Raw genomic sequence first — 26220 nt, forward strand, 5'->3', positions numbered from 1 at the left:
AGTGTAAAGAAAAAAGATGTCTGTAAAAAGCATCTAAAAGAAAGTAGAACTGTGGTAAGTGTGTGTCATGCACGTATAAACACTTCAAACAGATTTGGAGGGTAGGAGGCCTCCATCTGCAGCTGGAAAAGGCACCTAATTTTTTTAACTGCACAAAGTATAATTCATATCCCAGCTGAACTGCTTTTAACATTCTGTATAAAGCCTAAAGAATTCTTACAGCAAGTATGTTTTGGTGCATACTGTTCTTAGCAAATCTGTCAGCAGGTGTTCACGTTCCGTAAAATAAGGGAAAGACTATAGCTGTCAGTCCCTTGCCTCCTCAAAATTTAGTGAAATTGTAAAGATGAAAGTAGCATACTCTGGCATGAGGCAGGGTTCTTCCAATCTCATGACTAATTAATGTACTTACTTGACAAGCTTCAGATCCTTGGGTTATTTTACATCTCCAGGTGGACAGCATGTCTTTTTTTCATAGGTAATGCTCTAAAGACACTATATTCTCTACCAGATTATTCTAAGATGTATTTCTGCCTTCATGATTTTGAGGAACTGGCAGTGACTAATTTGTAGTATGGCTCATCATAACTGAAAAAGACGTTCATTCATAGAGAATAGCAAGTGTTCTTTAAATACTTGATGCACTCTGAAATTGGGCATGTAGCTCCTTGGTCGCTGTCTAACTGCTGCCTCTCTTGTCCCCTCTCCTTTCTTCCAGTGTGTTGTTTGCTGGTTTTACTCATTACATTAGAATTCTTCCCCTCTATGCGTCTTTCCTATTTGTTTTGAACCTTTCCTAACAGAAACCTGATATTTAATTGGTAATTTACAAAAAGCAGAAAACAATTTTCATGTAGAGTGGGTTTTTTGGGGGTTTTTTTTTGCTTGTTTTCTCCTCTGTTCCTTCTAAATTTCTGGTGCAATGTTCAGAAACTGAGCAAATGGATCTGAAAACGCTGGTCAGCACACTACAAGCTTTCATTGAAGGATCCACGCTGGGAGAGTTTCATGCACGACTTCAAGCATTACTGGTTTTCCACTGCCATGTCTTGCTGATGCCTCAAGTAGCAGAAAAGGGTAAGTTGTTAGCATTTTATGTGTTGAGTCTTCTTTACAGCAGCCTGACCATCAGGTATTCAAGACTTACCAAACAGATCACTAAGCTCATAAATAAAACACAAGCCTATGCTGCTGTTTTTCCCATTTTCATGAAGACTACTGTTGGTCAGTTTACCCCATCTTTTGGTGTTGCTGAGCTTCATGATTGCAAAAAACCACTGGGATGCATTTGTTCTCTTGATACTGAAGAATATCCTGTTTTAAAAAGAAGCTTGTTATTGTCTGTCCCTTCCAGATGTTCTGTGCAGCATCCTGTGGAATCTATACAATTATTACAAGCAGTTTTCAGAGTGTGTTGAGGTCAGAATCGCTGAACTTCGTCAACCTATAGAAAAGGAACTTAAGGTAAAAGGAAGCTTTGCTCAGGCAATATACTGATCTAATCGAAGGAACAGTGGAGCAGATATTATTTGGATTTAATAGCTCTGTTGGCCACTGAAATCCCTACTATATTTCACATTTTCTTTGGCAAGAATTTATTTTTTGAGGTGTGGGGTTTGGTTGAATTCTTTAATGTTTGGTCAGTCCCATTTAGCCATGGAGTTTTCTACTCAGTAGTGAAGTCCCTTTGGATTTCACAACATTTGGCTGGGCAGCAGTTTTAGCATAAATACATATACTACTAGAATAAGATGCCTATGCAATAATTTGCTCACTTACTAAACTGTCTTGCATTTTAAGACCACCAGATCATCTTAGCTGATCAACTTTAAAGATCACCTTGCATATAAATGCAGTGCAATATTTGCATATAAGTAATCCCATTGATTATTTCTTTTCCTAATAGGAATTTGTGAAAATTTCGAAGTGGAATGATGTCAGCTTCTGGGCTATAAAACAATCAGTTGAAAAAATACGCAGGTAACTCAGAGCTTGGAATTAAGCTTGTATTTGGAACTTTCCTTCTAGATGATTTGTCTGTGATGTTAAATTTGAATGCAAGAATGTTTCTCCTGCTCATAACACAGTGGAAACATTTATTTCCAGCAGCTGAGAGATTTCCAGGATTATAAAACACAGTAACATTTTTGCTTTCCTTTGGTAATTAGGACCCTCTTTAAATTCATGAAGAAGTTTGAAGTTGTTCTGGATGAGCCATGTCAGCCGGCCTTGGTGGAAATTGGTAAGGAAGAGCAGCTGGACTGTTTGCAAAAGCAGGAAGAGTCTGAGAACAAAGAGACCAAAGTTCAGAGGCTAAACAACACATTAAAAAAAATTCTGTCTTCTAAAACAGATGTTGCCAAGGTGACTGTATTCTTTATTCTAAGAGTGGGAAGGGTATTTTCTCTGTTCTCATCTATATGTTGCTTTTCACTGATTTATGCAGAAAAATCTTGTGTTTTTCTGTGTCAAAAAAAAGTGTCAAATCTGCTGAATATATCATCAACTTTTTTGGTCTGACTTGTGTTCAGTGTTATGAAACACTGCAGATGGGTGGAAATGCAGCATGGAAAGACCGGCATGTTCTGTATTGATTTGGCACAATATCTATGCTCTAATATAGAGATGATAGCAGTTACACATTTCATCTCCAAGTTGCTTCCAAATTCTCTGCAGCAATTTGTTACTTCCCTGCTAGTGCAGTAATAAGGACTGGGAGTTGAAATTATTATTGCCCTTTTTTTTTTTTCCCCCTAAACAAGGACCCAGACATGATCATGTAGCTCTAGGATTTGTGCGCATATAAGCTCTGATTAAATATAAAATTACTTTGAGCTTGAATCCTGATGGGGAATGCCCTACATTGTCATACATTTGCTGTTGGCTGACAACTTGTGTACTGCAAACATTTGCCTTGGACTAGCTGATATGTGGTAAACCCTACTCCAGGGTGCCACAGTTTATTGTGTCTCTAACTATGTTGTCCAGATCAGAAAGGAAGTCAACTAATTTTTTCTTCCTGAAATAGATTCCTATTCACATCCATTATTTTTTATTAATAAGGTGCAATGACACAATCATAACTCATCAGAATTTGGGAGTGAGTGGGAAATGCTCAGTTACTCTCAGCTTCCAAGGCTTTGTTCAGTTTCTTCAGACCAGGAAGGTGGCTGATCTTGCTTTTGTCCTGTGACCGTCAGGAGGGTAGAGTGAGAAGGCAGTAATCTGATCCAAATCTAATGTGTTTGGTTGTGGGTTTGGTTTGGTGGTTGGTTGGTTTGTTTGCAAGCCTGTTACTGATAGTTAATAGGGTTGTTGGTTTCACTTGCAGTTTCATGTTGTCTTCATTCCTTAAACAAGATGTGTGGAAACTTAAACTGAACAAAGCTTAGGGACTACCTTTGGACATGCTGGGGGATTACTTCTCTTATTTAATAATTTCTATTTGCATACTGGTTTTGTTGTTCTTTAGAAGTGCAATTAAATTTGTGTCTAGTGGAAGGTAAATGATCATGTTCTTACCTAACACACTGAGGGCATTAGTGATGTAACTTAATGTGCCTTTGAGCTTGGAAGGCTGAGGAAGCTGTCCTGAAGCAGTGATAACCTCTACGAAAGGTCATGACAAACACCTAAGAGAGTACGATCATAGCATCTTCCATTTGTTTGGCTGTTTTCAAAATTAATGTATGTCTGACATGCATATATTGTAACTTTCCTCAAGTGTTGGTGCCGAACTGTTCAAAAGATCACGTGGGCATGTTTTGGGGTTTCAGATAAATGCAGAATTTAGCCCTTGTTTTTGCAGTGATTTACTCTTAATGGTCAAATAAGTCACCTTTGAGTATGTGTGTATAATTGGACTGTTTCTTTTTTTTTTTTTCTCAGAGGGCACTCCCAGAAGAATGTCAGGATGGTATTACATTTCATACAGAATCTCTTCAGTATCGTCTGCCTAAGCTTACTAAAAAAATGAAGAAAATGTGTACAACAGTTACAGAAAATAATTCATTCTTAAGTCTGGTGGAGAATCTTGACGAGTTTACAGGTTAAGTATCCGTGTGATTTCCATACCATAATTGACCTCTGTAACATAAATGGAACAAATCAGGAAAAAGTGTAGATATATATAGTTCCCTTTCCAGACTGTCTTCCCATGGCTGCTTTCTGTATGTTAAATTATCACATCTCTTACCCTTCCCTGCTGTCTTCTATACAGGTGGTATCATTGTTTCTGTAGTTGAACTGCAAAATTTAACATTTGATCGGACAGCAGATAAGGAGAAGCAGAAATCAGAGGCAAAGCATATTCAGATGCAAAAGCAACGGGCTTTATCAGATCTCTTTAAAAGCCTTGCTAAAACAGGTGAGCTTTGACTAAAAGTGTGCTTGGTTTAAAAGTACAAAGTTCTTAAGCATTTTACTATTTTTGCCAATACATCTAAGCCCGCCATAATACTATGTTCTTGAAGTCATTTAGCCACTAATGCATAGAAGCATTTAAGTCTCTCTTTCTCTTTGTTTGTTGACTATGAGGCCCGGTGTGTTAGCTCTTTCAGATACCTTCTGTTCTTCTTATCTTCCATTAAATGTACAACAGTAGCTTTTCTAAAGCAGAAACCTACTTTATCTCCAGTCAGAAGTCACTGCCCAGCTTTTAGAAACAAGAGGGAAGCTCATTATCTTGTATCCATTCTCTGATCCAGAACTGAAATTAAGTTAGCTCATTAGAATGAGGGGCCATCTCTTGATTGACAGACTGGCAGAGATCAGGTTGGCAGAGGTGTGGTTGAGCCATGGAGATTGAATGGTCTATTGATGGGAAATATTGAACGGAGACACCCTGTTCAGCAGCCCAGTCTCCATTGCTCCCCTTGCTAGTCTTAAGGTAAGGGACCTACCCAAACTATTAATTGTTGCCTTTTCCTTTGGTGTTGTGTTGTGAAATCATTCATCAACTGTTCTTAGTCACTGAGCAGTTTAGAAACCAGCAGAAGTAGGCAGTCTTGGTAAATAAACAGCTGTCTGACCGTATTCTGCTAAGTCATAGGCAGAAGTATAAATTAATGTAATTTTGGAATTTTTTTTTTTCTTCTTTTTGGAAGAGAGTTTAGTGTTTGGTGCTTCTCTGGGGAGCCATAGCTTCTGGCCTGCTGGGATCCTAAGAACCTCTCAAGAAAAAAAAAAAGTTCTGTTCCTCATGGCTGCAAAAGGAAGCTTGGAAACATGAAGTTAAGGGTTCCAAGAAGGCATGATTTTGATAACAAACTAAGAGTTAGTGTGTCACAACACTTGGAAAGTATATGAAAACAAAAACATCTTAAATGCTTTCTGGGAGGTGGGAGGAGGCTTCAGTTGTAGTTTTGAATGTTTGTAGTTTATGCTACTTAAATGAGTTGACGTGTGTACTGAGTAAATAGTTCCCAGAAGATTAAGGTCCTTTTGTGTTTAGATGGCTACAAACACAGGTGAATCTAAATGGGAGGTTTGCAGTACATACACTTTTCCTGTGTTTGGCTTTTTTTGCACCCACTGGTGCCAAAGGAATATTTGCCATTGCTACCCTGTGAAGTTTGTGCTGGAGGAATGACCTACTGCAATGATTTAATTAACACATGGGACTTGAATTTTTTACTGAGCTCTGTCTTTGATTTCAGGTGACACCTCTACCTTCCTCATTCATCAGCCTTTTCATGTCTTAAAAACGAGGTCATGAGCCCTATCTCAGCTTTCTTAAAGGACCAGGAGCAGTGAAAAGTGTTGCTCTTAAGACTTGTTCTCCATTTTGTTTGGAAAAATGGCAACATAACCTAAATAGCTAATGAGTATTTCTTACAGGCTCTGCTTACCATCAGGATACTTTGAAAGGCATGTTATAACTGGCTCGAGAGAAATGAGCATGTTTAATCCAGTTTTTAAAATAGCTAAAATAACAGCCTTAAGACTGAGTTTTAGAAGTACATAGCTATAACTTTCTCAGGCTGTAGCCTGCCTTACAGGTTCAAGGCTTTTTGTTTTTTATCTTAGCCACCACCACCAACCTCCTACCCATGTAGGAGGTCTTATTTCATAAGACATGTGTTTGCCTTACTTCAGCTGTGATGTTCAGCTAAGATAGCTAAGCTACGATGTGTTCCTACCTTACAAAACTTGCAGCATGTTCAAAGACTTGGTCAAATGAGACAGCATCAGGGGAAAAAAAAAAAAATCAGAAGATTTTATATCCTAATACCAACTGTATGAGTGATATTTTTCATATAAAAGAATGAGGGCATAAAAGGATGTGTGTTTAAATGTCATTCCAGGTTTGTCATACCGGAAAGGTCTGTCTTGGTCCCGTTCAAAAGACTATCGTGAAATACTCTACCTACGTCCACTGGACTTGCATAGTGCATTAGGTGTAGTAAATTGTACACATGAACTGGATTCCACGTATGTACACAGTATTTCTAACCCTTAGATTGTATGAATTTGCAGCTATTGATATATATAATTTATTGCATGGGGATTTAGACTGGAATTTCTGGACTGTAATTCATTTAGGATACTGCATATTCCCTTCCTCCCATTACTTCTCTGTTTGAAAATCCTATACATACTGTTCCAGCACATGCAACTGAGCAAGGGCTTATTGGCACTTTTGGCAACTCTACCCTCAGTTTCATTGTTTCTGTGAATTAGATTTCAATTAGCTCTCCACTGTCCAGCTTTTCCTGGGATGCTTTGCTAGCATCATATTAGAATGTAGACTGCTAATGATTTTATTAAAAATGAGTTGTAATTTACAGGCATTACTTACTTGTTTTGTCTTCATTAAATAATGGGATATTTCAGGAGAAAATACATAGACTTCAAAGTGGACATTTCTGGAAAATCTAGAGGAAAGATGTTCTTTCAGATGTTTCTGTGTTGTTTTTCTGGCAGCAGATGATTTTTGTCATTGAGGCATGCTGGTTATTGTCCTCCTCAGCTGCAAGTGTTTAGTGTATAATGTCTTTCGTCAAGGCCAAAATAAAGGCTTCCCTGTCAAGCTGGATTTACCTCTGTGGGGTGGGGAATCACTATTTAAGTGTTAAATTATATTCAAAGATAGAGATTTTGCTGCTATTGCTTAAGATTTCCTTAAAGTTTATTTTAAAACTTCAGTGTTTTCTTAAGACTAGAATTCTTGTGGAGAAGATGAAGAATTACAACATCAATGCATTTTCAGAATAACAAATTGTAAGCAAATGTCTTAAGTTGAAGAGCTGACATAGTGGTTCCAGTGTGCTGAGGTACTGAAATTGTACACCTTTCTAATATCAGGCTTTTTTTGTGCTCTGTCAGGTTGCTGACAGAGATTTCTTCTGCCTGGGATGGATGCCAGAAATACTTCTATCGGTCACTTGCACGCCACTGTAGACTTCAAACAGCGTTGTTGGCACCTGCCAAGGTAAAAACACTGAAGTAAAAATAGAAATCCTACTTCTGTTAACTTTATTTTACCAGCTTGGACTGAAATTTTCTAGTAGTAAAAAGGGGATGTGAGATAATGCTATATTCTGTCATATGATAAAAAAATATGATATTTTTGGGACCGATCATTAAATGCAGAATTTTAAAACCCTTTTTATGAATGAACAATATCAGTTCAGTGAACTAAGTTAATGATCTGTTTAACGTACATATCTTTCATCCTAATGGATCCCAAATTGCTACTTTTTTGTGCATGAAGGTAACTCCTGAAATGCTGAATAAAAACTTGTTAGGAAAAAAACCCCAAGATTAGCTGGTACTGATGAAAAAATTCAGTTGAGATTTATAATTAGGAATAACTGGAGCCTGTGTCTAACACAAAAAGTGATGATATATTTCCTTGCTTAAAAATTAGTCTAAAATCAGTAGAAGGAACAAATGAGCTCTGCCAAATCAGTACCACTTTTCCAGTACTCCAGGAAAAAGGAATCTCTTCCAGATGCTCTTTCTCTCACTGTGCTTCACTCCATGTTTTACAACACGATCTTGTCAAACATCACAGCTGATAATGACCATAAATAATGGAACGTAGCTATGGTCGGTTTCGCTCTGTGCCATGAACATCTATTCTAAGCTTTAAAATGGGATCGCTTCTAATGAAAGGAGTGAAAGTAATTGTCAGTAAATCTGGTAAAATGATTTGTGGAAGTGGTTTTAGCAAGGGTCATGAATGTAAAAATTTCAGCTGGTTTCTCTTTAGATTTTAATCATCATTTATGTAAGGTAGCTTTACTATTGGAACTAAATTCCTGATAAGAATTGCTGCAGTGGAGTGCAATTTAATAATGACTGTTGTTGCAGAAGCTACTTGAAAATCAAATTTATATGCATGATATATGGAAGATTGCAGAAAAATGAAGATGAGGAAACTGTAATAACTATAATTTTTGTCTGCATTTTAAGACTTTTTCAAGTAAACTATAACGTTTCAGCCTGCTCAGTGAAATGAAATGGAGGCACAGAGAATGTTGTTTCTGCTTATTCATCTAACTGTTCCTTCCCACTTCATCTGTTTTCTTTAGGATATTGGACTAGGTAGCATTGAACGATGCAAAGGGTTCACTGCACACCTCATACAGATGCTTGTCAGACAGAGAAGATCTCTTACTGCCTTGACAGAACAGTGGATCTTACTAAGGTAGTTTGCATTTTCCAACATTTAAATGTTGGCAAGGACAGTTTTACAGTAAGCAATGCAGTTCAAGAAAGATAGACAATAAGGTAGGAGAAAATAAAGTTCTTCTTCCCCGCCCCCCCCTTTCTGTCCTCCCCTCAATTAAGCCTAGATGTGGGGGGAAGGGGGTTAGATACTGTTTATCCTGTCATTGCAGCCAATATTTTGGAATGAAAATAATTTGGGAAAACAAGTTAGGCATACATGAAGCCTATGAAATAATTACTGTAGTTAATTACACAGTTAAACGATTAAGCCTATAGACTGTTAAATCTCTCTCATTTGGTATTGGTCTAAGTTAATTTTGGCTGTGTTCAAGTTGTTGGTTTGATCTGGAGCAAATAAATGATTTGGATGACACTGAGCCAAAATGGAAAAAAAACAAAACAAAAACAAAAACAAAACAACAGCTTACAAAGAAAAATCCTAGAAAGGTGGGAGATAGTAGATCTTGTGTCAAAACTGTAAAAGGAAAAGTGTATAGGAAATCTGTCTTACTTGTGATTTTTCACTCTATTGCTTGACTCATCAGTTTCACTGCCAACTCCACTGTTTTTCTGCATATTTGTGCTCATCACTAATGTATTCCATAAAACTTTCTGAAGTTAGGTCAGGAGCTATTTCCTTTGTACAGGGAAGGACATCTAGACTGGAGATTACTGGTGCAAAATTTATACTAACCCTAGGAAAATTGGAAAAACAAATAAAAACCCACAACACAAACTCCTCAGCTTTACAGTTGCAGGAATAGTTAAAACTTCTAAGACGCTGATCTGCATTGCTGTGACTTTCATTGCAAATCGGATTAAATCATTTGTTATGAGCTGACTGTTACACAGCTCTTCAGACAATGAAGATGTGTTAGAATCTAATTTGCTTTTATAATGGAGGAAAATGAACAATATTTGAGTATCAGGCGAGGAGTTTAAGGATTGTTTGAAAAGATGGTGTAGATTCTGAGAAATCTCACAAAGCCCTGTTTTTAAGACAACTCAAACATATGCAACGGAGAGAAAAAGTCACTAATTAGACAAAACGTTTTTTTAAAAAAGGCTATCATTTTACTTTTTCCAGACGAAGTTTGACTTCCACTGAGTCCGTATTATCTAGATCTTTTATGAACTCAGTCTGATGGTTGAGCTTTTAAAAAGGAACTATAACATAAAACTCAGTGATTGTAACTTTTCCTTCTTTATTCTTGACTAGGAACCTCCTGAGTTCTATACAAGAGATAGATTCTAGGTTGACTGCTGACAGAGAATATAATGTAGCATTCCCTCCTCAAGACAGTATTCAACATTGGACTGACAAACTGCAGCAACTTTCCATGCAGTGCATGATGGTTCTCGAGGAGCTGTCTTGGTTTATACAGTGCTGCCCAAAAGAAGAGTTAACAAAGTGCAGTGACAGTGAAAGGACAGATGTCAAAACAAACATTTTTCAGAGTTCAGGACCTGAAATGGGAAATGTTTTTATGGGAATACCTGACCTAATTCCCTCAGAGCTAAAATACTTGTCTCCAGTAACAACTGAGCAACTGCCTCCTGGATGCAGGATGCGAAATAAGGATCAGTTATGGCTCCAGCTAGCTACACAATTGACTGCAATGCTGGCAAAAGTGAAGGCAATGAAAGCAGAAGTGGACAAAATAAGACAAGAGTCATGTGAGACCTTGTTTTATTCCTGGTGAGTTCTATGTGTGCATGAAATTGAATGTCTCTATGTTTTATGCTCATGTAAGATGTGTGAAGTCATCTTGAAAATGTTTGCCTATGCGTATCTTGAAAAGCGTGTTCAGGTGCTCTTGAAGCTTCTTTCCGTTTGTGTTTCTTGCAAAATGCAGTGCCTGGCTTTTTAAACAAATGTGCGTGTCTTCTCCCACTCTCCTGACAAGTCAGAAAAAAAATTGGTCTATCTCAGCTTCTCAGTTTGTTTTTGGTCTCCTGGGATTTCATACCCATAGCTCCTTAGTTAATGAGACAAATTTCAAACATCAATTTAATGAAGAAATTGTTATTTTAAAAGAATTCTGTAGCCTATTTAGTAATAATAGTAATCCTCTCATTTTCTCTCTGCTTTAAGCAGTGTAAGTGGCACATCTGCTTGTTGTCAAGCTTTTTATCTAATAAGTTAAAGATGGAGATCAGCTGCCTCCCCCTCATCCACGTCCCAAGAAAAAGTTTAATCTTAAGTTGAACTGTTTGTTCTTCCTTCAGTATTATGGCATTTCTTGTTGCAGGAGAGATTTTGAAGTTTGCACATCAGCTGTGAGTTGTTTGCTAGAAGTCTCAGCTCAGTTACAGGGTGTAGAGTCCCTATTTCTTCCAAATGGGGAAGACAGGCAAGCTGCAAATCAGATGGCCCTAATCAAGAGCCTAAAATATATACAAGAAGAAGTTAATAACACATCTGCAGATTTCACAGCCTGGAGAACACAGCTTCTTGCTTCCATGTCGAATTGCAGTGGTAAGGACAATTCTCCTCTGCCCATTTTGTCACTTAGATAAAGATATAAGAATTCGTTAGTTTTGTTATTGCAGATGATGGCTCCATGTTCATTTGGATATCCAGAAATACTTGATGAAATTCAAACTTGCAAAATTTAGTTCAGACTTAATTTGTGCAGTAATATTTTTTCCCCCTTAGTCACTGTTCCTGACAGATTTTATACCATAGTTGTATGTCAGGATTAGCAAGGAGATTTTAGTAGAACTATGTAGTAAAAACTGCATAGTGCTTATCATGCTCCTTGCATAGGGGAAACATAGTAACTGTAATTTAATGTGTTTCTATGTAAAACTGCCTGTGTTATGATTCAAAAGGAAGTCAAGAGTCAGATGAAGAGTTTGTGGAGCACTTCTCGTCAAAAGTGGAAACTGTTATCCGTGTTGTTCTGTATGGCATCCAGTGTTTGGTAGAGAGAAAACAGGAAGATGGGAAAGAGGAAGAAAAATCTCCAGAGGAAAATGGTAAATTTGTTGATTTACTTAAGGGAGAGGAGGGGAGTTTAAACTATGCAAACCTAAAAATTCCTTAAACTCTGTGTCTAGAGGAGGTACCAATACACAAGGAAATTGGCATTTTAATTTGTCTGTTTAAACAGGTGGGATGGATATTTCTAGATTGCTTGCTACAACGTTTATAGAATGTCTGACTTCATTTCCATATTTTTTTAATGTATTTCAAACAAAGAGGATGCATCTGCATTTGATGGGATTAAAACAGGACATATAACTAAGCTTTTGGATGAAGATCTCTCTGCTGATTTGGATTCTTTGCATGTGGAGAAAGCAATTTTAGCGGTTTCAGAACTCCTGGAGAACCTGAAGTCTTATGGGGAAGATTACACTTCAGATAAATACAAGGTAAAATTGTTCTTCTCGAGAGTGTTTGGCTTAAGGGTCTTTGGCTTAGTGATGGAGAAAAGGAAGAAAAAGGTTTGGTCCTTCCACTATGGCCAAATATAGGTATTCTCCTGTAGTGCAAAAGCCAGATGTTCCTTTGGTAAGAAGGAAAAGTTTTCGTTTTTGTGAAAAATCTAGAAAAAGTTCTGGAAACTTTTGTATTTAAATTTTAAATTGTAAATTTAAATTGTATTTAAACTCGCTTACTGATATTTCTGGTTTGAGCATCTGTTTTCAGTCTCTATCATCACCCTCTCTGAGGTATATCTCTGTATGTACATAGTCATTTTTGACATACGTTCTTTGGTGTTTTAACTGCAGTTCTTCAACCAGTCCTGCTATTTGCTGGTGCGTCTAAAGCCCATGCTCTGCAAGTATTCAGACCTTATCCTGTTCTACCTCACTGTTTCACTGGCATCTCACAGGAGTACTGGAAAATTGCTTTCTGTTCTAACTAGCATTTTTACAGAGCTTGCCCAAAAGGTAAGTTATTAGAGATAACAGTGGATAGATGGTAAGCATATATTTAATGTATGCAATCTTAAGTAGAAACTAAGCTGATTATTAAGCTTATTAATACAGGAAGTTTTGAGTTTCAGTTTGCCTTTGTAGGGATTTTGTCTGCCAAAAGAATTACTTGAAGATGAAGATGGAGAGGGAGCAACACAGTTTCATGATTACGAGGATGGTGGTATTGGAGATGGGGAAGGCAAGAAGGATGTGAGCGATAAAATAGAAAGCGAAGATCAGGCAAGTGTTTGCAGTTGTTCTTGTTTAATTTAGGTAAAACTGAGAAGGTCCTTGAGATCCATGTTGAGGATGTTTCAGGTAAAATAAACATGAAGTTACCTCCAGTCTCCTGTTTAGGCTGGCTTTTATATTTGCATATAAGCTTATAAATATTGTTGTGGTACTTTTAATATATAGGCAAGATCCATTGTAATTATTTTTTGCTTTACCAATAATTCAGATAGAAGACAGTTTTCAAAAGGGTGAAGAGAAGGAGAAAGAGGATCAAGATTCTAAACCAGACATTGAAGGAGAAGACAATGCAATTGAAATGTCAGAAGACTTTGAAGGAAAAATGCATGATGGAGAACAGGAAGAAAAAGGTTTGGTCCTTCCACTATGGCAAACTTCAAAGAAATGTTATAGATCAATCCAATAATGGATTTTATATTTAATTATACTTTTTATTTATATTAAATTATACTTTTGTATTATTAAGCATATACAGAAAAGTCAGTGTTCAATAACAGAGTAGTGCCCTTTTGTATATGAATACTAAGAAGCTGCATCCAGCTCTGGAGTCCTCAGCATGGGAAAGAGGTGGACCTGTTGGAGCGGGTCCAGAGGAGGGCCACAAAAATGATCAGAGGGATGGAACACTTTTTCTATGAGGACAGGCTGAGAGACTTGGCATTATTCAGCCTGAAGAAGAGAAGGCTCCGGGGAGACCTTATTGCAGCCTTCCAGTACTTAAAGGGGGCTTCTAAGAAAGATGGGGACAGACTTTTTAGCAGGGCCTGTTGCAATAGGACAAGGGGTAATGATTTTGAACTAAAGGAGGGCAGATATAGACTAGATGTAAGGAAGAAACTTTTCACAGTGAGGGTGGTGAGCCGCTGGCACAGGTTGTCCAGAGAGGTGGTAGATGCCCCATCCCTGGGGGTGGAAATGTTCAAGGTCAGGTTGGACGGGGCTCTGAGCAACCTGATCTAGTTGAAGATGTCCCTGCTCATTGCAGGGGGGTTGGACTAGATGACCTTGAAAGGTCCCTTCCAATCCAAACTATTCTATGACTATTATTCTAACTATTAACATGAATGCTAAGAAGGGTACAAAGAAAATATTGTCTCTCTTTTTCACTGTGATGGTTTTGGAATGAAGGGATATGATTTTTTCTTCCTGTTGTAAGCTAACCTACAGACGCAGTTTATAATTAGTCGCTGACTTTGTGGAACTGTTGAAGACCAACAGAATACTTGAGAATATGGCTGTAGTTAACTTCAAAATGTGATTAATGAAGCTATTGCTTACTTTTAAGCAATTAAAATAATTTAATTTTACCTTTTTAAATTGGAAAAAAGCAGTATTCGATAGATTCACTCAAGTTGCTACTCACCCTAAAGGTAGCAGGTCTTCACTTTACAGGGCAACAATTTGAACATCTGAAACTAATGTGTCTTATAAATTATGGTAGTATTAATCTACTTTCAAATCTCTGACAAAATACCAAGAATAAGTTCGTCTGCACAAGAAGGGAAATTTCCAAGCTAATAAACAGATAAAGTGGAATAGACCTTCCCCCTCCCACTAATGCCAGAAAGTTTTGAAAATGGAGGACTGAGAGGGTAAGGAGTGGAGAGTTTATATCATCCAAGTGTTGCACCTGGGAACTGTTAGTCTGAGGGAGAGAATGCTGTGTGTGTCCTTATGTCCAAGAGAACGCTCTGAACCACATAATTGGAAACCTGCTCTTCTGGGTGTTAGTGCATGTGTGTCTTTTTCCGCATCTTTCAAAGTAACTGCATAGGGTGATAAAATTAAGCTGCCAAGTATGACTGCTTTTTTATTTCTGAAGTTAACAAAGTTACCTTTGTCTCTTCTGTACTGAAACACATTCTGAACTGTACACAGAAAATGATGAAAATTCAGATGAAGAGGAGCTGGATAAGCAGATGGGAAATCTTGATAATGCTGAAGCTGATGATAAACTGGATGAGAGGCTCTGGGGGGATGAAGATGAAGATGATGATGAAGATGCCAGTAGTAAAACAGAAGAAACTGGACCAGGAATGGATGAGGTAGAGACAAGGGGTGGGAAGAAGAATATCGAAGGAATTAAATTCTGTTAACTTGATGTGACCTAGACTGTGAACTCCCTTGCTTAGCTCTTGGTCTTGGAAAGGGATAATTTTGAGTATATCACAAGTTATTTAGTATTGTCTTTTTTTTTCTGTAGGAGATGATATCTTGTCACTCAGACTTTGAGAAGCAGGTAGCATAATTGAGTTTCTTTTGGATTTGTTGGTTAATAGGAGGATTCAGAGCTTGTTGCAAAAGATGACAATTTGGGCACAGGAAACAAGGATAATAAAAAACAACCCCCCAAGGATAAGGAAAATGAGCAACAAGAGGAGGACAATGAAAACAAAGAGAAAATCCATGAACAAATTGATGAGGTAAAAATGATTTGGACTACATAGAATATCTTGCTGTTCAACCATATCCTGTTGCTCGTATCATGTGTTTCTGAGAATTTGAAATGCTCTTTATTTAATAGTGAAGTGCACTGAAAAAATTCATTAATTTCAGAGCTAAAAATAAACCATATTGTATCCATTATAATATATGTATACTTTCTGATGCATAATCCAGAAAGAATTCTTGTTTGCACTAACCTGAACTTGTAATGGCTGCCAAAACACTGAATTGGTGTTTTGATGGACAAAGTTTGAAAGTTCTTGTTCTGTTGTGTTCTTCAGTCTGTGGGACTTATCCCAAGAATCTGTATACAGTAGGCTTGAAGATTCTGCGTATTATGCAAGAGTGCATTTACCATCTGCAAGAGTGCAGATTCTGTTCAGAATCTTTCCGTTAGGAAAGCTGGATTCTGAACACAAAACATGCTGTTTTGAAGACATAACAATTTATGTAAATGCGTTTGCTGAAATTAATCTTTTTCTGCTATTTAGACATGAGGATGTGTACCATTGGAAAATCATTTTTAACTGATCAGAATGTAATATTGTATCTAGTATTTCTGTGTCCTAGAGAATTCAGTAGTATTTTATTTCTCATCTTTGCCTTTCCTCTGACTTATTACATACCTGTTATTCCTCCCACCCCTTCTTTTTGCTGACAGCGTGAATATGATGAGAATGAAGTAGATCCTTATCATGGCCAGCAAGAAAAGCAGCCTGAAGTTGAACCTTTGGACCTTCCTGATAATTTGAACCTGGAGAATGATGAGAAGAGTGACGAGGAGGAAAAGGATGAAGGTACAGCTGAAAAATCTCTCTGCAGGTTCCCGGATGAAAGCCAAAGGGAAATAGGGAGGAACAGTCAGATAATAAACTCTTTTTTCTCTATAGAAAGAAGAGAGGTGATGGTAGGATTCTGTATAACAAGAAGCTGCAAATTCACTTCTGTGTATCAAAATACCAAATGCAGGCCAGATAAGAACTTAATGTTACAGCATTTCCCTTTGCCTCCCTTTCATGCACACTGTGGAGCAGCCTTTCTCATGTTATCCAAGTGATACGCTGATACACCCAGATCTATGCTATAAGCTTCTTACTTCGTTGTCCAGTCGCTTTTGTGATTTCAGATTTTTGTATGATACAAGTATTTGCACTCAGTCAACTGATCCTCAAGAATGTTAGTTTAAAGGAAGTTAAGAGGAATTCATCTTGCTGTATTGTTAGTTACAAACCAATTGTGACTTAAAGAAACTATCTGCTATAGAAAATCATAGATTCTGTGTATAGAATTCTCAGTATTTTCTTTTAAGATTTTTTGATAGGCTGGGCAGTTTTATTTTAAGTATCTGTAATATTCACTGTCTCTGTACTTCACTGAATGTTTTGTATACCTTTCTGTTTTTTTTTTAATCCAGAAGAAAAGAACGCCTTTGAAGTAGATGAGAAACCTGTTGATTTAAATGAGGCAGAGAAGACAGAAGAACAGAATGAAGAGGATACTGGTGAGACAGAAAGAGATAATCAAGATGCAGAACCAGCTGAAGAAGGTATTTCTGAAGATGAAGAGAAGAAGGAAGACGAAGGGGACAAAGATGCTGATGATCAAGAAGAAAACACTGAGGATGCAGCAGCAGCAGCAGAAGAGTCACAACCACCTGATGAGGAAAAAAATGAATCTGCTGAAGATAAGGGAATCCCTGCTGCTGACCAAGGCCTTCAACCTCAGGTGGAGAGTAATAAATAAAAGCCTGATTTTTTTTTTTATTTTTTTTAATTACCTTATACAAGATTTAAGAAATAGATGTGTTCTGTGATACTCTGGAACAAATTTGATATTGAGTAGGTGTAATGTTAGTGAAAATCTTCACCAAGGTAACACAGATGTGCTTACTATTGAACTGGTGTATTTCTGTCATCTGTATTCCTGTTACCTCCTTGGCCTTCTGTTTCCCAGTGTTTTTTAGAATGTTAAACTAAACTGATGTTATTTCAGGAAGAAGAGAGTAAAGATAATTCAGAGATAGATGAAGAGATCCCCGAGCCTGAGGAAAGAATGGAGCATGAAACACAAGGGCAGACCGGACAGGAAAACCTGCAGAGTGACAGTGCTGTTGAGCTGGCTGGAGAGGCTTCAGAAAGAGACCAGTCTAAAGAGGTAAATGACATAGTGTCCTAGTTGAAAATGCTGAGCTTGTGAATATGTTTTCAAGTTACAGTCAAGGAGTTGCTGCCATATTTTTAAGAATAGTGTCTAAGATTCAATTTTTAGAACACTAGTTAGAAATTCACTGACAAAAATTGAAGACCGTGTAGTTTTCACTTCATAGCAGTGAAAGCTGCATGGGAAGTTTAGGCTAATTGTTGAGCTGCAGAATTATCTTGTCTGCTCTCCACAAGGATAATACTTGCAGTTGTGAGCCGTTCATCATTCACAATAGAAGGTAGCATAGTGTTGCAGTTTAACTTCTCAAATTTATCTACAACAGTTGCTAAAGTCCCTTTTCAGTTACCATTGCATGTTTTTTTGCTCTCTCAGGAATATGGAAGTGGAGCTTCAAGTGCAAATCAATCAGAAGGCCATGAATCCACACGCATGGCCCGGATGGCTTCTCAGAAGCAAAGCAGAAAAAATACCCAGGTTCATCTCTTCTTTTAAATTTTTTTTTTTTTTTTTTTTTAAATCTTTTTCATTTTATTTGAATGTCCTAATATTAACCAGCAAATAGGCAGGACACAGTTTCTCCTTGTTAGAACTCTTTTTCTAATCGGTGTTTGGTTGCACCTCGCTTGAAGTTCACAGTGTTAATTTGTTTTCTTTCAGAGTTTCAAGAGGAAACCCGGGCAGGCAGACAATGAGCGTTCAATGGGAGATCACAACGAACATATCCACAAGCGCCTGAGGACCATAGAATCCAGCAGTGAAGCAAAGCAGAATACAACTCAGCCTAAACAAAATGCAGAGGAGGCTGATGCATTTGAACATATTAAACAAGGCTCCGAATGCTATGATGCACAGACATATGGTACGGTGGTATTTCTGGGTGTAAAAAGTTATCAGAATCAAATTGCAGAATCAAATCCTGAAGCACTCCTATTTGCTGTAGTTTTTCCCAATATGTTTTTTGAAGCTATGTTTAACAGTCCTTGCTTCTCTTTAAGATGTAGTACCATTTCACTACAATAAATGCTACTCTTTGGCAATCAGATTCAAACTAGTGATAACATTTTTGAAAATCCTGAATTGACTCATAAAAATGGATTTTAGTTTAATAAACGTATTTAAAATCTATTCTCTCCAAATCTTACTTCAATTATTTTGAAGCCTAAACTGCTACCACACATGTGAAATATTTAGGATAACACAACAGGATCTTTTTTCTGTATAAAAAAAATTGATGTCTCTTTAAAAATATTCCTCTAATCTAAATTTAATTAAATAAATTGCTTTTTATTACAGTAACTAGTCTACTTTATTCTTCAGGTTTTCAGGGCAATAGCTCATTGACACAACATGGCACAGCACAGTGAAAGACAAAACCAAGGTTTGAGGCAATATCTCAGATCTCTTCTGAAGTTCACTAAAACTGATACGCAGTGGGCTCAGAATGGAGCTTTTTTTGCAACTTCACTACTTTTCCTTCCTCTCTTCCCTTGATAAGTATTGTTGCTTTTATACAGATGTAGCTAGCAAAGAGCAAGAAAAACCTGTTATGCCTCTTGAAGAAAAGGAAGAGGGAGATTCTGAAGATGCAGCTATGGAAACAGAAATGCAGAACAATGAGGATCTCAGAGCAGTAGACACAGAGGAGCTGAAGCCAGAAAAAAAGTTGTCTACTGCCACTAAACCTCCTGGTACGTTAACTTAAAAAAAAACATTCTAAACATACGCTGATGTGCATCTTTAAATGTATATGTAGGTATTTATATTTGCATGTTATGGATGTGTGTATGTGTTATAAGACTAAAACATCTGCTCTTAGTTGACTTTTCTGGAGCAGTATTCTTACTCCTGCCTAGTAATCAGCGTTAGCCTTTGCTAAATTGTTTGAATGATAGAAGGGTTTGCTGCTTTCTTTCGTTAATGGTCTCTAACCTTTATCCACTTCTTTGAAGAAGTAAAAAGCAAATAGTTTCCCACTTTTGTTAGACACAATGCCAGTTCGCTTAATTAATTGGCATATAACAATGCATTCCAGTGTCACCAGCATCAGCACCACGTAACTCAACTTTTTTTGTGTTTAACTTCTGACAAAACATAAAGTAGTTGAGGAGCTGGTCTGAACAACATCTGGTAGGTAGCACTGAAGTGTCACTGTCTGACTGCTTTCTTCCTTGAGTGGGAATGAAACAAAACAAAACTGAGCTGCCCAACAGAATGGCTGTCAAATGCAAATGGTTGGTAAATGAGAACAAGTCTGACTTGTCAGCCACACAGCCCGCACAAACAAAATAAGCCAGATATAAATAAATATCTCTTGCCAGTTGCAACAGAAGTAATTAATTTTGATGACTCTCAGTAAATGACACTAGCTTGGAATTTTGAATGGTTTTCTTATCTAACAACATAAAAGCTGGCTGGAGCGGGGAGACAAGAGTTGTTCTAGCCTGAATTTACCTTCTTGCCTCCCACTCCTTTCAGGTTTAATCTCTTCACTTAAATCTCTTGCTAGACTCATTAGCTTTATGGTACAGGCATGCATGTAATCAGTCTATTTTGTTTTCCACATGATTCTCTAACAGTAGGTTCTGAAAAACTAGGATCTTAAAACATCTCCTAGAATGTCATACTTTTTTCTTAGAATAATTCTTAAAAACTGAGTTGTTAAACAGTTGTAGTATAGTAGAAACAATAATAAAAGAAAATCTTTAGTCCACTCCTTTATTTGTAAATCGATGTCTGATTTATAGGAAACTGTTCCATTACAAAACTAGAGAGTAAAAGATGAGATTAAAAAAACAATGGCAATCTTTTCTTTTGTAGATTTTTGATAAGAAAAGATTGCCATTGTTTTTTTAATGTAGATCTTCTGAATGTTCTCAAAGTGCTTTATACCTCCTGTCACTCTATTGGAGAGGCTATGAAGCTCAAAAAATGTACTTCACCCATGGAATTTTAAGTTGTTAAAGATTTGTTCACCAATGTTTTGTTCATTTGGCAAGAAGGTTATAAGAGAGAAAAACAGTTTGCATAAGGAAATGCGTGTTTATCTGTTGCAGTGAGTTCCAAAGTGTATTTATCCTATTCCTAGAATTGATTGTCTTAAAATTTGTGTATTTCTCTTAAAAAATAATGTCTGAGTTGCACTACAAAGCATGCGAGACACTTTGTAAAATAGTTGAGATACAGTATTGGTTCTTGTATTATGTGAGATCTACAAAGTTGGTAATTAGTTTTGTGATTGTAGGGCCAGGTGAAGCAGAGCCAGAGATCCAGACTTTTGACTCGGAGGATGTCAATGACTCTACAACAGAAAAGCTACCAAAGGTGACTGAAGAGAAGCCAGAGAGAAGCAGGGACTCAACTATACATACAGCCCATCAGTTTTTGATGGACACTCCCCAGGTATAATATCCCATGTGGTTTCTTACAATTACAGTTATAGAAACAGTCTGTTTTATTTGACCTGTGTTAATGAAACTCTGCAAATGCAAAAGTTTAGAATTACTTTCATTCAGACAACTCAATAGCTCGTTGTTCTTCAATAGCAGAACGAAAAATAACACACAACCAACTGTTGTATATGCAGCTGAATGATGACTTTAAAATAACAAGTTCTCCCCCATCCTTATGTGGGAATGTCCCATCCTCACTCTTTAAAAAAAAAAAACCAAAACACTTGTTTTTCTGACTGTTAGGAACTGTTTTGCTCAGATGAATCTGCTGATCAAATGCTTGGGTAGAGTGGAAAGTGATGGGCAAGGGTGTATGGCCTGAAGATAAAAAAAGGGTTCAGAGTGATGAGAGATCTAGGCATCAGTGACTTTAAAACACCATTGTGGACAAAGAATTCACCTCAGTTAATTTGTCACAATATATTACTTCCTCAAAAAAGCTGATTCCAAATATTACAGAATCCTTATGAGCCTTCTATGAATGTCTCAATTCAAAAAATAATAGCCTAGAAAATCCTAGAGCTTCACATAACACTCATAATTTCCCAGTGCAAACTGTTAGCTGTAAAAAGGAAAATTTTATGATAAAGAGCTATGGCATAGAAGCAGTTGATGGTGTATAACCAGTTGATAAAGTAAGAATATTTTCAGTGTGTTTTTTAGAAGTATTGACCTTTCATGCTTATAATACTGTGTCCTGAGTACATACTTGGAGGGAGATACTTCACTGTTTCTATGCACAACATGGAAAGGATTGTGTGCCAGCTATACCTGGTATTTCCGTTTTATTGCTAAATGTTGCCACTCTTTGGAAAAAGGCTGCTGAATTCAAGGGTGTTCTCTAGTTGTCAGAGTTGTTAAGTGCCTTTTTTTGTTGGGGTTTTGGTTTAGGTTTTTTCAATTGACATGCAAACCCTGAAACAGGAGGGGGAGCTCTCGCAGCACCAGTTAAAGAGGGAGGGAAAAAACGATGCTGGGGGAAAAGTGCAAGTTCTCACCTTTCAGGAAAAGGAGAAAGGGAAGAAGCCCCTTCCATGTACATTCTTCCTACCTTCCTTAAACCTGCAGTAAGTGACCAGAGGGACTGCTGCTGCTTCTTGAGGAAGGAGAATTTACTGAATGCAAACTCAACAGTACCTTAGGCTTGTTTTCCCTAATTTATAAGCCTGCAGGTTATGCAGACTACATACAACTGTTTGGCTAAGCTATAATTTTACAAGTCAGGAGCAGAGGTGGTCACTGAAAGCACAACAAAAGTAAAAGAAGTGTAATAAGGTTTGGATGTCCTTTAACAGAATGGTTTATCAAATAGTATTTGCTGTCAGGTAAAGAGGAAGATGTCATTTGATTATTTAAGTGGTTTGAATGAAGCTTTTAAAAAAACTGTAAGTGAAGCATATTATATTTTGGAAGATACTAGATGGGTAGTATTCAGTGGTTTGATCTCTATTATACTGTTATTAAATCTGGTGTTAGTCAAGATCATTTAATTGAATTACCTTGAAATTCTGTATTTGATTATTTTCAGGGTCTGTATCATAGATGTTCTTACATTTGCTTCTATGTTGATTGTGTCACAGATGCAGGTATTTGTGAGGAGGTATTTATCCTTCCTGTACATGGAAGCTATTAAAAAAAAATGAGTTTTAGAATCTTCATTTAAGTTTTTTTCAGGTATTGTTGTGTCTAAAAGAATAAGAACAATGCATTTTACTTTTTCATAGTTTTCTATAGTTTGGGGATTACCAGATGTGTGAACTTATTTTTCTGTCTCATAAATCTCATAACTACTCTTCTAGCACATCGTTAGAGATCCCGAAGAGCTAAGAAAGGAACTTGAAAGGCAATTGGAAGCTTGGCAGACACAGCAGTCTGGAACTCCAGATGAGGTTCGTGACCTCGTTTTAGTATAAAACTGTCATAAGAATCTTTCACTGCATTATTTCATTGTGTTTTGCTGCTGAAGCATTGAGGAAGCCGAGCTCGCTGGTATCTAAATATTCAAAATAGCATGACTTAGTTGCTATTTTTGTTGTTACATTTAGCTTATTCTGAAAAAAAGTTACATTATTCTTAAAGCAGGATGATGTTTCAGATCTTGTTTTGAATGTGCTTTGTGCTATTTGCAGAAAGTTACTTTGCTGATAATGACTTGTAAAACTTGCAGAATTAGAAGCATTTTTCTCAGTCCTACCAAGCTCCTTCCCTTTTGAGTTGTCACCTGCAGTTAAGTGCTGGACACCTCTTTCACAAAATTATGATGGACAGAAGCTGTCTCCTTCAGTTGCAGCGATGGAGCTTGAGCTAACCCCCCACAGAGCCAGAATACAGTACTTGCTCTGATGGTCCCAGTCATGAATTGTGAACTGTATTTGGAAGTAATTCCTGAATGAAATTCACACTATAGAGGCTTAACAATTTTGCTGAATTTTAATTAATGTAAGTAATACTATTTTTGATGGCCAACAGAGAACCTAGCAGACTTTACAGCTTGCTTTGCTGTAATACCAACTATCAGATGCTGGCCATTACAAGATTTTCCTATATCAACAGCAATGCCAAAACTGCTTTGTGTACTCCTAGAGGAGTGGTCATGGCACGCTGCAGCTTTGTAGCAGCAAGGAGCATGCGAAGTTGAATGCAAATTGTCGTCTTTACAGAGTGCTCGCAAGACACCCTCACAGTTCCAGCTGATAGTTACCTACTACCTCCCCCTTGGTACACTGAGGTTTGATTTCTGTTTTCAGGCTTCTCAACTCTTTCTTTTTTTATAATTCGCTTTTATTTCTTTCTGTGATGTATAATGTTTTAGGAGAAGGAAGCAGCACAGTTGTGGCAGAGGTATTTAGTACTGACAGCTCCTCTATCACAGCAGCTTTGTGAACAGCTACGACTCATATTGGAACCCACTCAGGCAGCCAAATTGAAGTAAGTTGGGTTTTTCTGAAGTGTCTAGTTTCTTTAAACTCTTGTTTTTGGAGGGCTTTAACCTCTGTACAACTGCAGCTCTCTGTTGTTCTTGCTTTATAGCAATTACTTGTGTTTGCAAAGGCATTCATTTTACTTTTGTATGAGAAAACTAGGTTATTTCATGAAATGCAAATGTGGTGTGTATCCCATCCTGAGGATATTGCCTAATATTTTTTTCTTCTGTGCAACAGGTGATCAAACCAACTTAAACCTGTGAAGTGCTGTTGAGTCAAACATTATCTTAAATGTCAAAATGTTCTACATTGTTTTAACATTACGTGATTTTTTTTTTTTTTTTTTTTTTTTAGATTTAAACTTGTTTCAAACTGAAGGAGTCTAAATGCAAGGTCTTCCTTCCCTTTTAGGCACCTAGATTTAAGAACTTCTTTTAAAAACACTGCATATCCATGTTGCATTAGAAATGTAAGATTTTTTGATCTATACCTGAATATGAATAGTAAGAGCTGCTAATTTTCTTTTTATTATATTTTACAAAATTTTGGTTTTTTGCTGCATAGGCTGGGATTTCCAGAATGAGATTATTTACAGATAATCCCTGCCATTATGTCTTTTTCTTAATTTTCAGAGGAGACTACAGAACGGGGAAGAGACTGAACATGCGCAAAGTGATACCATATATTGCCAGCCAGTTCCGAAAGGATAAGATCTGGTTGCGGAGGACCAAGCCCAGTAAAAGACAGTACCAGATTTGCTTGGCTATTGATGATTCCTCTAGTATGATAGACAATCACTCTAAACAGGTAAGATAAAAACCTTGGAAGAAGTATGAAGAATCTACCCCTTGTTGATGAGTATGTCAGCTGCTGACTTGTTTCAGACAGAACTGGTGGCCATTGGAAAGTCTGACTCTGGTGATTCTAGAGCGGTTATTTCTCTGCGCTTGAACTCTTGTCGTTTCATGCCTAAGCGATTTGTTATTAAAAGATCAGTGAAAGTTAGCTGAAAGGAGGAGATGTTAGATTTGTTAGAGGTGTACATATCCACTGGAAAATTATTTTTGGTAGCCTGTAAAAGGCCAAAATTTCCCTAGCTATGCAGTTCATTGGAGGATTAAATATTAGTTCATCATAGCTCATGTGTAGGGTTTTATTTATTAAAAATGTGTGTTTTCTTCCAAATAGCTATTTCAGTGTTTATTTCATTAGCCTGCTTAAAGTGGTATCTCTAAATCAATCAGCTGAAGGCCTTAAGTAGAACTAGTGTATCTTTATTGCAGTGACCATCTTGCATAACTGCTACAGGAAAAAAGATAGGAAGTCTCTTAATTTATTTTACTAGACAATGAAAAATAATTTCAATAACATTCTTCATATTTAATACTGAGCTGTGAGTAAAACACGGAATATCCTATTTTTGATGTAACTTTTTTCTTTAATAGCTTGCATATGAATCCCTGGCAGTTATTGGAAATGCACTGACTCTTCTAGAAGTGGGACAAATTGCGGTGTGTAGGTGAGTTTACTGGAAATCTTCACTTCTCTTCAGGTTTCAGAGCAGAATGTAAATACCAGTTTCACACTATTTTTTTCTTCTTTTCTAAAGCTTTGGAGAGACTGTTCAGCTGCTGCATCCGTTCCATGAACAGTTCAGTGACCAGTCAGGGACACGGATATTGCGTCTTTGCAAATTTCAGCAGAAGAAAACGAAAATAGCCCAGGTACACAAGAATCCTCTAGGGCGAGAGATTTGCAAGTCTTTTCCAGAGGAGACATTAGCAGCTTCAGGGTTTCATGATTACTTTGTAACCTTTACTGGTTGTTTGTATTTGAGAGTGTAGTAGCTGGTTAGGTAACAAAGAGATAGAATGGTCACAATTTTGTAATAGTAAGAGTGTTTTCTCACTTTAGTTCTGATGTATGCCACTTTTAAGCATTCATCTTTCTCTGTTTGCGTTGGGTCTTAAACAGTATTTTGAGTAGAAGCTATTAGGTATCACAATGCCAAATCACATCGAAGTTTGTGGGAGTTAAGGAGGTTTTCCATGCCATGGATTCCACTGTATTAGTAGGAGGAAGAGCTTTGTGTGTTTGTCAGGCTAAGTTTGTCAGACTTGACTGATTCCTGAAGAAAATAACTTTCTGTAGTCATAATTCCTGGACAGCTGCAAGTTTTCTTCTTTTAGGAAGATTTTTGAAGAGTTACCGTTCCACACTTGAACGAGATCTTCCGTTAATATTAAACAGAAAAGGAGGAGACCCAAGTAGCTCAACAGTAATATTAGAAATGCTGAAATTGGGAGGACTTGACAATTGATGCCCTTATTTTTAATGGAGAATATGTAACTAGATACTCTGTTGCAAGTTGAAGCCAAAGAAGT

At 37.2% G+C, this 26220-nt stretch overlaps 1 protein-coding gene across 1 annotated transcript in view; it reads left to right on the top strand.

The window, feature by feature from the left end:
* The window catches only part of MDN1 (MDN1, midasin homolog (yeast)), a gene marked incomplete at its 5' end in the record, with an annotated part of 52989 nt that overhangs the window by 22457 nt on the left and 4312 nt on the right, over positions 1-26220 (top strand). The window contains 30 exons of the mRNA XM_010289386.1: positions 931-1077; positions 1355-1464; positions 1907-1980; positions 2169-2364; positions 3889-4048; positions 4220-4366; positions 6306-6432; positions 7327-7432; positions 8538-8653; positions 9896-10375; positions 10929-11155; positions 11512-11658; positions 11882-12054; positions 12415-12576; positions 12706-12843; positions 13064-13205; positions 14734-14900; positions 15135-15278; positions 15962-16097; positions 16715-17025; positions 17293-17454; positions 17836-17937; positions 18121-18322; positions 18978-19151; positions 20705-20862; positions 22712-22801; positions 23725-23840; positions 24469-24643; positions 25282-25355; positions 25446-25560. Coding sequence (XP_010287688.1) covers positions 931-1077; positions 1355-1464; positions 1907-1980; positions 2169-2364; positions 3889-4048; positions 4220-4366; positions 6306-6432; positions 7327-7432; positions 8538-8653; positions 9896-10375; positions 10929-11155; positions 11512-11658; positions 11882-12054; positions 12415-12576; positions 12706-12843; positions 13064-13205; positions 14734-14900; positions 15135-15278; positions 15962-16097; positions 16715-17025; positions 17293-17454; positions 17836-17937; positions 18121-18322; positions 18978-19151; positions 20705-20862; positions 22712-22801; positions 23725-23840; positions 24469-24643; positions 25282-25355; positions 25446-25560 — 4778 coding nt within the window. The remainder of the gene's footprint in view (positions 1-930; positions 1078-1354; positions 1465-1906; positions 1981-2168; positions 2365-3888; positions 4049-4219; positions 4367-6305; positions 6433-7326; positions 7433-8537; positions 8654-9895; positions 10376-10928; positions 11156-11511; positions 11659-11881; positions 12055-12414; positions 12577-12705; positions 12844-13063; positions 13206-14733; positions 14901-15134; positions 15279-15961; positions 16098-16714; positions 17026-17292; positions 17455-17835; positions 17938-18120; positions 18323-18977; positions 19152-20704; positions 20863-22711; positions 22802-23724; positions 23841-24468; positions 24644-25281; positions 25356-25445; positions 25561-26220) is intronic.

The sequence above is a fragment of the Phaethon lepturus genome, unplaced genomic scaffold (genome assembly GCF_000687285.1).
Source record: "Phaethon lepturus isolate BGI_N335 unplaced genomic scaffold, ASM68728v1 scaffold726, whole genome shotgun sequence".
Classification (NCBI taxonomy): Eukaryota; Metazoa; Chordata; class Aves; order Phaethontiformes; family Phaethontidae; genus Phaethon; species Phaethon lepturus.